This window comes from Poeciliopsis prolifica, unplaced genomic scaffold, assembly GCF_027474105.1.
Source record: "Poeciliopsis prolifica strain line A6 unplaced genomic scaffold, Auburn_PproV2 SCAFFOLD034, whole genome shotgun sequence".
NCBI classification, from domain to species: Eukaryota; Metazoa; Chordata; class Actinopteri; order Cyprinodontiformes; family Poeciliidae; genus Poeciliopsis; species Poeciliopsis prolifica.
In genome coordinates, this window is record NW_026562409.1 from 42,501 (window position 1) to 54,506 (window position 12,006).

The 12,006-nt window shown below is 45.9% G+C and overlaps 1 protein-coding gene across 2 annotated transcripts; it reads left to right on the top strand.

The window, feature by feature from the left end:
* Positions 1 to 5,528: 5,528 nt before the first annotated feature.
* On the top strand, positions 5,529 to 10,184 carry kat8 (K(lysine) acetyltransferase 8). 2 transcript variants are annotated; one of them, XM_055052031.1, is made up of 12 exons: positions 5,533 to 5,750; positions 6,461 to 6,871; positions 7,491 to 7,565; positions 7,645 to 7,823; positions 7,895 to 7,948; positions 8,028 to 8,192; positions 8,297 to 8,386; positions 8,450 to 8,590; positions 8,785 to 8,878; positions 9,184 to 9,334; positions 9,559 to 9,713; positions 9,976 to 10,184. In XM_055052031.1, exons 2-12 carry the CDS (start codon positions 6,565 to 6,567, stop codon positions 10,038 to 10,040), a joined length of 1,476 nt encoding a protein of 491 aa, XP_054908006.1. In that variant the 5' UTR covers positions 5,533 to 5,750; positions 6,461 to 6,564; the 3' UTR covers positions 10,041 to 10,184. The 2 variants fall into 2 exon arrangements, with proteins under 2 accessions (XP_054908007.1, XP_054908006.1); XM_055052032.1 differs by lacking the exon at positions 9,976 to 10,184 and having other exon boundaries at positions 5,529 to 5,750; positions 9,563 to 9,670.
* The last annotated feature ends 1,822 nt before the right edge of the window (positions 10,185 to 12,006 follow it).

The following is a 12,006-nucleotide window of genomic DNA, read 5'->3' on the forward strand; positions in this document are numbered from 1 at the left end:
GCTCGGCTGAAGCCAGACCCCGGGGAAACTTTAACGGAGCTCCAGCAGAACCAGGGAGCCGTCCACGGACTAATTACAGCCCAGGACGGACTCACCAGAGCGGCCGGAGCCCGCCAGCCGAGCGGCAGGGAGATCCGTGGAGGCAGAGAGCTCAGGGAGCCGTAGAACCAGAAGCGGGGGAAAACGCTCAAAAACGGCCGAAAACCCCGAAAATCACTGGTACGCTTGCATATGTGAGGCCTGCGAAGGCCCCTGGAGGGGTCCACGGCCGAAAATCCGCTTCTTTTTGTGTCTGAGTGCTCTTCAAAAACTCTCTCCTGAAATCCTGCCGGCGGGGTTTTGTCTGTGAGCTGGAAGTGCTATTTTCCCCGATTGGGCGGGGCTTAAGCGGGTGTCAAGGGAGGGCAATGCTTTGTATGCCCGGAAACCCTTTTTTCATTTATCCCGGCTCCTGTGAGCGTGCTAAAAATCATTCGACCGCACAGGGCTGTGCTCCGGAACACGGGCTATCGGCCCGTGGTGCGTTTTTCCCGGATTTCGGCCTTTTTGACCGATTTTCGAACGTTTTCCGGCGCGACTTCCGCCGCTTGCCCCGCTCCGGGGAAACCGTTTAAAAATGGGAGACCCACGCCGAATTGTTCTCCTGGCTTAGGCATTCACGGGGATATATGGCTTCCCGGGCAGAACGCGTTTTCACCCGCTCTACCGGAAGTTGAAGTTGACCGGGCGGAAAAACGGCACTCTTTCGCGGCTTAAAAATCGGGGAAACGGTATAAAAATCAGAGACCCACGCCGAATCGTTCTCCTCAGCGAGACCTTTAAAAGCATGTATGGCTTGCCCGGGTGGCATTCGTTTTTACACGCTTTTCGCAAGTTGAAGTTGACCGACCGGAGCGAAAACTCACAGGCGGAATCCATCGCTCAAGCACGGGGGAGAGAAGCGAGACTGCAGCCTCTATGAGAACCGGGGGCCACGCTCCGGAGCCACTCAACCCGGCAGAGGCTCCACAATCCCGGGTAACAGAACCAGGACAGCAGCCTCTCTGAGAACCAGGACCTGCTGCGGAGCTACTCACCCCAGCCGTGGCTCCACATCCCCGGGTAACAGAGAACCGGGACTGCAGCCTCTCTGAGAACCAGGAATCGGTAAAGTGTTTTTAATTCTACCCGGGAAAGGGGACCAGAGCCCCGGGTAACAGAACCGGGACTGCAGCCTCTCTGAGAACCAGGAATCGGTAAAGTGTTTTTAATTCTACCCGGGAAAGGGGACCAGAGCCCCGGGTAACAGAACTGGGACGGCAGCCTCTCTGAGAACCAGGCCTGGAGCTCACCCAGTGAGAACCAGGAATCGTTAAAGTGTTATTAATTCTACCCGGGAAAGGGGACCAGAGCCCCGGGTAACAGAACTGGGACGGCAGCCTCTCTGAGAACCAGGCCTGGAGCTCACCGAGTGAGAACCAGGAATTGGTAAAGTGTTTTTAATTCTACCCGGGAGGGGACCAGAGCCCCGGGTAACTGAACTGGGACAGCAGCCTCTCTGAGAACCAGGCCTGGAGCTCACCCAGTGAGAACCAGGAATCGGTAAAGTGTTATTAATTCTACCCGGGAAAGGGGACCAGAGCCCCGGGTAACAGAACTGGGACGGCAGCCTCTCTGAGAACCAGGCCTGGAGCTCACCGAGTGAGAACCAGGAATCGGTAAAGTGTTTTTAATTCTACCCGGGAAAGGGGACCGGAGCCCCGGGTAACAGAGAACCAGGACCGCAGCCTCTCTGAGAACCAGGCCTGGAGCTCACCGAGTGAGAACCAGGAATCGGTAAAGTGTTTTTAATTCTACCCGGGAAAGGGGACCAGAGCCCGGGTAACAGAACGGGGACGGCAGCCTCTCTGAGAACCAGGCCCTCCATCCGAACCACTTACCCCAGCAGTGGCTCCACATCCCCGGGTAACAGAGAACCAGGACCGCAGCCTCTCATACAACCAGGGCCTGCTGCGGAGCTACTCACCCCAGCCGTGGCTCCACAATCCCGGGTAACAGAGAACCAGGACCGCAGCCTCTCATACAACCAGGGCCTGCTGCGGAGCTACTTACCCCAGCCGTGGCTCCACAATCCCGGGTAACAGAGAACCACCAATACAGCCTCTCATACAACCAGGCTCTCCATCAGAACCACTTACTCCAGCCGTGGCTCCACATCCCTGGGTGACAGAGAACCACCAATCCAGCCTCTCTTAGAACCAGGTCCCCACGCGAACCTGCGGACCCACACTTAAGCCCCCTCCACGGATTAAGCCGAGCAGCCATACGCCCAGTAGAGCCGTGCCCCTGGTAAGGCAAAAAAAAAAAAAACAGTCTTTTGCTCAGAGTTCGTGCATCTGGTAAGGCGGTGACACTTAGGCGAAGTGCAGGGTGTGGGACTTAGGCCTTTTAAGGGGTTTTGCGCCCCTGGTGAGGCGCTAGTACTTAGGAGAATTACAGGGTGTGGGACTTAGGCCTTCTAACCCTAACCCTTCTAGTTTGAAAGAGGAGCTCATGCTAATCACAACACTATATGATTTTTTAGGGATTGCAGCAAAAACAGCAAAACTAGAAGCTAAATTATGAAGCACCACCATGCAATGCATTCTGGGTTCTTCTAAAGTGCATTTCTGATGTTCAAAACAGTATTTATACATATTTCTGCCCCCTAGCAGGATCTCAGCGATGACGTTAGAAGCTGAACTTTGATTTCTGTCTTGAAAACGCAGTTTGAAGACAAACAAAATGAAACATGGTTAAAATAGAAGACTTTTAAACGCTGTCTTAAAGGTAAATTAGTTGAAATCCTTTTTAATGAATGGAAATAGGATCTGGTTTTGTCTCCCCAAAGGTTTGTTTACAAAATCGGATGCATGGATTTTGTTCTTACATGTGACTTTGATGTCAACAGACTTCCTGTTAAGTTATCGGCTTTTCACAAGCAGGTTTAAACTTCTGAACATGAATAGCTTTACTCCTCAGCAAACTCCCAACTGGAACAATAGATATGTGTCACACAGAAATAAATCTCTGTATTTGGATCACTGGATGGAAAAAGGTATTTGGTCCATAAGACATTTTCTTAATGACAGTGAAGATTGGTTGTCTTATGATGAATTTTAATTGTTATATAATTTGGACTGCTCAGGTATTCAATCAGCTAACCTTCAAATACAACAACTGTTTGCATTTAACCTCTTGGAGAAAAGTCATTCTAACAAACGGATTATATTTCCTGTCCGACCAAATAAAAACTCCATTTTAAATTTGTTCTCTGATTCAGAGGTTAATAAGTGGAGAACGTCTTACCTTAAATATCCTCTGATCCCTAAAGCTGAAAAAGTTCATTTAAAAATTCTCAATAACATTTTTCCATCCAGGAAACTTTTAAGACAATAGTTCCCTGGTTTGATAGCAACAGCTGGACCTTCGGTGACGACGACATTGAAACAAAAGATAATCTTTTTTTCTATTGTGTGCAAACTGGAACATTTTGGAGAAACTTTCAGGTCTGGATCTCAATCAAGCTTTTTCTACATCATCCCTTAAATGGAGAGAATATAATATTTGGACCCACCCAGAGACAGAAGAACCGACCTGGTTCTGAACAACCTGCTGATCTTCGCCAAATTCTTCTTCCACTCTGTAGAAATATGACTTTTCATCTTTTAAAAAACATCTGATGGAGAACCGCTTCAGGACCTTAAAACTTATGAAAACAAACATGCAATAGAACCGTTGGACACTTATAATAATCTGAATTTAGACGTAATGCCCCTTTGTCTTTTACTTTTTCTGTTTTTTATTTGTTGCTGAGCTTTCCCTCTGTTTGATGTTTGACAAATTTTATTTATTTCTATTTTTATTTTCATTTATTGTTATTGTTGTTTTATAACTATATGCCTTGAGCCTGTAAAACTTGATTTCTTCATAAAGTACATGCCACGTGTTCCTGTAAAATTGTTTAGTTTTTAATAAAAAATAGATTAATTTCAAAAAGTCTTCTCTGGGGCTGGCAAGCTCGCTGTTGCTGTCTCTTCCTCTGCAGTGTGGAGTCTCAGTGTCTGGGATCATGAGCGCCCCCTGCCATGAGGCCAGAGAACTGCCTGCCTTACCTCCAGTCTGTTCTCTGGTTTATGATCGCTGCTCAGCATGAAACACGTTACACACACAGTTGGTGACATAAAACACTGTACATTATATGAAATTATGGAAAATCAGTTGATACATTTCATGTTTTTTAACCATTTTGTTGGTGGCGTTCAGACAGGAGGAGCTGCTGTCATAGACTGGCAGCCAGACCAGTTGGAGAAGTTGATAAATCCAGGTGAGACTCGGCTTCCTGCTGCCTCACCTGTTGCACTTCTGAACTTTTGAATGGGAAAATGTAAAAATCTGATGATTTTGAAGAAAAAATAATCACATTTGGTTAAGCTAAATGAGAAATAAATGCTACATAGTACAAAAACACAGGATGAAAATAGCAATATAAATGTTCTTATTGTATTGACTATTTGTCCAAAATAGTCCATGCAGGGAGTCTTAAAGTTCCAAAAAGACGCAAGTCTCCAAAGTGATCAAAGCAAAGTGAAATAAACTCAAGTAGTCAATATAGTGCACCGTGGGTTCTGGCCGACTCAGTCCAAAATAGGGGTCAAAACAGTGGAAATGCAGATCTTTGTTTGCTTTATTCCATTTTTAGCTAGAAACAAGTTACAGGCTTCGCATGATCCTGCTCTAACTCCTGCACCTGTTCTCACTGATGACAGGTGAAAAACCATAAACCACCGACGAGACTACAGACTTAAATAAACCCTACATATTCATACCATGAAACACACCCACTTCCCAAAAATTAATTCATTAACTAATTAAGTGAATTACGAACCAAAAAACATATTTAAAAACAACAAAATTAACAATAAACATTCTAATTATAAATCAACTAGAAAATAAGCAAATAAAAATAAACTAAATAATCTAAATTCTAAACTTTAACTGAAAAATGGACAAATAGCACCTACACATATTATATTATTCTTCCATGATGACATGGAAGAATAATGAATAATCATTATTCATTATTCATTCATCATACCAAAATTTCTGCAGATATTTATGTCTTTTCATGGGATAACACTGACAAAATAACATTTTGACACTGAAATGTCGTCTGTGTGCAGCTTATTTAAGTGTAAATTTATTCTTCCTTTAAAATAACTATTTACAGCCATTAATGGCTAAATTACTGGCAACAAAAATGAGTACACCCCGCAAGTGTCCGTAAGTGTCAATAGCTGTGCAGCATATCACTAAAATAATATCTATATTTCCAAGTTTGGTTGAGTTAACGGAGTTATGACAAATGAAAGGTCTTTTTGCCCTTTAATGTTTTTGGCATGCGCGAAGTTTCCGTATGTGAATGTGGTGGGATGGTGTTTCACCCTCCTCACTCTGCATACCAGGTGCAACAAGAAGCGCACCGTTGATTGGTGGGCGGGGCAGGTGCCTTTATAGCCAGGCAGGCCGCTGCAAGGTGTGTGTGTCTTTGTCTCCCCTGCTACATGCTGGCTGGCTGAGTGGCCTGTGGGTTTGATCGGCTTACTGGAAATCCATTGTTTGCTGGCGTGGCATTGGCGGTTGCAGCTGGAGATTGTTGCGGCGTGTGGCTTCCATCTAGTCCTCACTTGTTGGTCCGCTTCCTCTCCGGGAAACTGTGCTTCCACTCCTGGGTAAGCTACCTGCCATTTTCATTTTTACTTATTTTTCCCAGATCCACAGTAATGTATTTCCTGTTTTAGGCACCGGAGTGCTGTGGGCATTGCAGCGCTTTGCACGCTCTGCTGTCTCGTCCTGTCAGTGTGGCGTGATCAGTTCAGAACGGAACCTGCTGCTATTTTGGATATGTGGGCCTGACTCCTTCGGCCCTGTTGTGAGCGGCTTCTGAAATCGGACATCAGCAATTATTCCATTGTTTGAAGTGTTTTGTTTGTTTACAGTCTGTGCTTATTTGTTATTGGATTTATTATTCTTTTGTTTCCTTTTTTGCATGGCATGTTTTGTTTGTTCATTTATTTATTTTGGAATGATTTAATTTGTCTTTATTTCAGAGAATCCCTTCCCCTTCCAGGGACCAAGTAGTACGCCTGAAATGTGTTTTAAAAAAGAGAGGTGTTTTAAAGAAATTGTTTAATAAACTATTATGTTTTAATCAGTGTTCTGGTGCGTCCTATAAATAAAAGGAACCCCGCCCCTCGGTCGGGTCACATAAACAATGACATGCAGGGGGTCTTATAATTTTTATTAAGTCAGAGCCTCACAAGCCATGAACCTCACCGCACGTCACTGATGTGTGTGTGTGTGGGTGCGCGCGCGTGTGTATATACCGTAACACTATCCAGTCCTATAGGTGGCGATAAAGATGATTTTCCTTTGTTGCCAGCCACCACAAAAACATCAACGAAGAAGAAAAACGTCCCTTGTTTAGATGTGGGCGGAGCAACATCTGCGGCTGCGCGGACTCGTAGCTCCAGTCGTCCAGGTAATATGACTGGCGGGAAGAGCTGCAGCAGCAACAAGGACTCGCAGCCCAGCATGGACGTGGACGTGGATTCCAGCCGGACGGAGAGCGAGCGGGGAGACCTGGACAGCAGCGTTCCCGTTGCGTGCTCGTACAACGGCAGCGGCGGGGAGGAGGACGAGGCGGAGGGCCTGGGCAGGCCCCGAGAAGCCGGGGGCTCGAGTGACCAGCTCACACCGGATGAAGGCGCCGAGATGGGCATCGGCAAGGAGCAAGAAGTCTCGGTGGAAATTGGAGAGACGTATTTGTGTCAAAGAACCGATAAAACGTGGCGTAAGTGAAAACACGGCTTAACTCCATCTCTGATTTAGTTTTGCTGAAAATTGTTTGAGACAGAAATATGTAAAACGAGAATAATATGTATTCATGTTATCCGAAGCTAGAGGTGTTTCACAGAAACATCGCTCTGAACAATAAGCTTATTTCAGAAATATAACGGTTTGGATATTAGTTGGTGAAAAATGGCTTTGTTGAAATAAATAGTTTTTGTTTATGAAGCCGAAGTTGGCGTCCGATTAGTACTGAAGCTGCTACTTATAAATCTGGACCATAAATGTGCAAAAACATTTATAATGGTGCTTAGTTAGAGAGTTAGGGGTGACTGAATTAAATAACCATACCTAATAAGTATCTACATGTGTAAATGTCCCATTAATTAAATGTATATGCATCATTAGTCCATTCTACCAATAAATTCATTTTATCAAGACATTTTGGATTATGCAAATAAATAATTAAATATTCCTTGGGATAATTAAATCTACCTATTTAAATAATAAATGTAAATATCAAAGGGCTCTTTTTAAAGAAAAGATTGATTTATTTCAGTTATGGACTGTGTCCAGGTGTGTCTAATGTTGTCTCATGTTTCTCCTGACTGACTGTGTTGTAGACATGGCCGAGGTGATCCAGTCCCGGCTCAACGAGCAGGAGGCCCGGGAGGAGTTCTATGTCCACTATGTAGGATGTGAGTATCTGAGTACAACTAGAACCAGCGCCATCACCTGTCCTTCAGAGGGACTGAGAGTTTGACGTTTGGACTGCAGTTAACCGGCGCCTGGATGAGTGGGTGGGAAAAAACCGGCTGGCGCTCACCAAGACGGTGAAGGACGCTGTGAGAAAAAACTCGGAGGTCGGAGGAGTCGGAGACCTCGGCGATCAGCCCGAGCGGAAGATCACGCGCAACCAGAAGAGGAAGCATGACGAGATCAACCACGTGCAGAAGGTGGCGCCTCCTGCTGTCTGCAGAGATGCTACTGTCGGTTTCACCTAACACAAATTTTCTCCTCCACTCAGACCTACGCTGAGATGGACCCGACGACAGCTGCTCTGGAGAAGGAGCATGAGGCGGTGCGTACCTCCCTCTACCTGTGCTGCCACAATAAGCTGCTAGGGTGGAGGTCTCCTCCTCACTCCTCCGTCTCCTCAGATCACCAAGGTGAAGTACGTGGATAAGATCCAGATCGGGAACTTTGAGATCGACGCCTGGTACTTCTCTCCGTTCCCAGAGGATTATGGGAAGCAGCCCAAACTCTGGATCTGCGAGTTCTGCCTGAAGTACATGAAGTACGAGAAAACGTTCAGACACCACCTTGTGAGTCCAGCCGTTGCTTTGACCCTGGTCACATGACCCTGTAGGGGTCAGCCTGGAGAAGCTGCAATTTCATCAGCACAGCTGACCTTTGACCTTCTCCTCAGTCTCACTGCCAGTGGAGGCAGCCTCCAGGGAAGGAGATCTACCGCAGGAGCAACATCTCCGTCTACGAGGTGGACGGCCGGGACCACAAGGTGAGCTCGCCCCCTGGTGGTCGTCCTGGAGACGGCGGTGTCTTACTGGACTGTTGTCCTCAGATCTACTGCCAGAACCTGTGCCTGCTGGCCAAGCTGTTCCTGGACCATAAGACACTTTACTTTGACGTGGAGCCGTTCATCTTCTACATCCTGACCGAAGTCACCAAGCAGGGCGCGCACATCGTCGGCTACTTCTCCAAGGTAAGCCGCTGCAGCCAGAGATTTATTAGTATGAGTCAAATCTGAAGTATGATGTGAAATCGCCAACGGTCAGCTGGTCTAAGATGCAACACGCCAAGTTCTAGTACCGACGGGTCCAGTGGTTCTGCTCAGGTCTTTGAATCATTAAGACACCATTATGGTAATGATCAGGTCTGATTGTTTTGTTTCTGCAGGAAAAAGAATCTCCGGATGGGAACAACGTGGCGTGTATTCTGACGCTGCCGCCGTACCAACGCAGAGGCTACGGGAAGTTCCTCATAGCTTTCAGTGAGTCAGGGGTCAAGGGTCAGAGCTGGCTTTAGGGTTCCGTCTACCTGAACCGTTGGTGCTACAGAGCCTGCCTAACATTTAACTGGAGTCCTGTCTCCAACCATCGACTCTGGGTCAAAGGTTGTGGAAGCATTAATGACATCATGTTAACCTACTGCTGAACTTCTCCACTGTGGAAGGAAATGAAGATAAACATGAAACATTGATGTGGAGGTTCAGCTTCTCCCGTCACAGAACCCACCTTTGGTTAGGTGTCCGTTCAGGGCCTCCGGTTCTGATTGGTTCTGGTTCTGGTTCTGCAGGCTATGAGCTGTCCAAACTGGAGAATGCGGTCGGCTCGCCGGAGAAGCCGCTGTCGGATCTGGGCAAGCTGAGCTACCGGAGCTACTGGTCCTGGGTTCTGCTGGAGATTCTGCGGGACTTCAGGGGGACGCTGTCCATCAAGGACCTCAGGTCGGTACCGAACCAGGAGAGAGGTCCGAGACGCGGTCCGGGTACCGTCTTTGTGCAGACGGAGACTTTCAGAAAGTTCGCACAACCTGAGAGGAGCTCAGAGCAGAAACATGAACGGATGTTTACTGCCGTTTAATGTTTACATTTAAAATGGCTTCCGTTCTGGTCCGAACGACCCGGTTCCCGGCAGAACCAGAACCAGCTGACCCGCTGCTGTCTTCCAGCCAGATGACCAGCATCACTCAGAGTGACATCATCAGCACGCTGCAATCGCTCAACATGGTGAAGTACTGGAAGGGGCAACACGTCATCTGCGTTACGCCCAAACTGGTGGAGGAGCATCTGAAGAGCGCCCAGTACAAGAAGCCACCCATCACAGGTGAGCCGGGGGGGGGCGAGAGACCGGGACGGGACGGGACGGCCCCCTGCAGGAAGACTACCCTCTGACCTTCACAATAAGAGCATGGGCCGTGTGCTGGGAGAATCGCATAGAAACATCTAGATATGTTTCTATGCGTTTCTAGAGCTGAAAGCGTCCAGCAGGGGGACACCTTGTCCTCTGTCTGTCCAGCAGAAAGATGGAAAGACAGTAAAATGTCTTCAACAATTTCCTGTCTCTGATGTTCTCTGTCTGTCCACAGTGGACACCATGTGTCTCAAGTGGGCGCCTCCCAAGAACAAACAGGCCAAACTGTCGAAGAAGTGAGGAAGAGGAGCTGTTCGTCTTCATCACCTGGACTGTACATAAATGTTATTAATTTGTTAATATTTTCATAGAATAAATGTTCTCAGGTAAAAATCGGTTCTGGAACCTTCAAGCTTCAGAATAAAAGTTCTTTCTTCATTTCTTGACGCGTTTCAGACGAAAATTTAATGTTTGTTTTCTTCACATTAATTATGAAAAACTGGAAATAATATTAAAAAAAACATCCTGCAGTTTGGAACCAGAATTAAAACGAAACGTCCAGAGAGTCGAACCCTGAGGTCCGGTTACAGCAAAACACCCAGAACCGGACCAGCAAAACTGGACCAGGACCCGTTTGGTCGATGGCTGGTCAGCAGATTCTGCAGGGAAGCATCTGCATCCGGACCAGACCTCCAGAACCAGACCCTTAGAGACTCTTAGGCTCTGGGGACGAAGGTTCAGTGGCGTCAGCCATCTTGGATCCCAACATGGAGGCCCTGCAGGGATTTGAACAGGCAGCAGCGTTAACCCCTGGTTTAAAACTGAAACATTTCAAATGTTTTGAGTTCATTTCAAATAATTCCTGTTTGTGGTTAATACCTGGTAATGTCCAGCAGGGGGCGCTCCAGCCTTCACCCAAACTTCCTGCTATTCTCAGTCTTGCAAAAGTTTTAGCACCCCTTAAACATTTGATTTTACTGTTCTGGGTTTTATGGGGCATCTGCCACATAATAAGAATTATTTTCCTTATTAATTTATTTCCTGGTTTAAAAATAATAGAATCTGAAAAGTGTGGTGTGCATTTGTATTCAACCATGATTCTGCAGCTGCTCTTAATAATGCTGAAATGTAGCTGTGGAAGGTCAGAGGTCAGGGTTTGATCTTCTGGGTCATAAATCATGTTGGGAGTTTAAAACATTAACATGATTCCGATATTATTATGGTTTATAATGAACTGGTTTCAACATAAACCAATCGGCTCAGAACCGGTTATGTGGACTGGACCTGATTAGGTTAAGGTTAAAGGTGAAGGTTAAAGGTTAAGCTCTAGAGTAAACAGACTCATAATTAGTTTATTCAGAATAATTACGTTTACAAGAATCGTGACCCGGTTACAGGTTCTGTGAACTCCCGGTTACAGGTTCTGTGAACTCAACGCCTCTGCAAAGTCACAAGTTTACATACACCAACTGGGGAAAACCCAGATGATGATGTCATAACTCTGAAAGCCTCTGATTGGTTCAGTTACAAAATCTGCAGCTGCTGCTTCCTCGTGTGACATCATGGAAAACAAAAAAACATCCTCGCAGAGATCAGAACCGGAACCCTCAAAGCCGGTCCAGGTCCAGAAGCCCAAAGAAGAGCAGATGAAACCTGGAGCGGGTCGTTTCCAGAGGATCAGGATTTGGACTTTTTTTTTTTTTTTTTTTTAGTCAAACTTTTTTTTTCTAATGATTTCTTTGATAACTTTTTAATATTTAATGACCTGGATAATTTATTCTCTCTTTAATCAGGATTTAATAGTTTAAACTCCATTAATTCATAAGGCGACATGAGCCAAAGAAGCTTGAAGAAATAAAGTTTTACAGAGTAAATGTCTGACTTCAGTAGAAATAATTATGAAAGTAATAATTATTCCTCTACAGGTGGAAACGCCTGATTTGAGGAAAGTTGCTGATTTTATGTAATGATGTGACATGAAGGTGAAGTTTGTGGTAAAAAGTCTTTTCAGATGCTGACCTGTTATTTATGAACAAACACTCGGTGTGATGAGATATAATCAGGTTTATCATCTGATGTTCCGAACAAATAAACAGTTCATTGGTCAGGCGTGTTGAACCAGTTCAGCTGGTTGGTTCAGTCGGTCATAGATGAACTGGTTTAGGGTTAGGGTTAGGGTTAGGGTTAGGGTTAACCCTATCATCTGGATGATTCACAGCTTCGGCTCAAACATGGGAAGATGTTTGATTTTTTGCCAGGAACCAGA

What these genes read in the sequence shown, in the direction of transcription:
- kat8 (XM_055052031.1), top strand. Translation starts at nt 6,565, where the DNA reads ATGACTGGCGGGAAGAGCTGCAGCAGCAACAAGGACTCGCAGCCCAGC. An exon ending in TGGACGGCCGGGACCACAAG is followed by an intron (nt 8,387 to 8,449) that starts GTGAGCTCGCCC and finishes TGTTGTCCTCAG; the next exon opens with ATCTACTGCCAGAACCTGTG. An exon ending in GAAGTTCCTCATAGCTTTCA is followed by an intron (nt 8,879 to 9,183) that starts GTGAGTCAGGGG and finishes CTGGTTCTGCAG; the next exon opens with GCTATGAGCTGTCCAAACTG.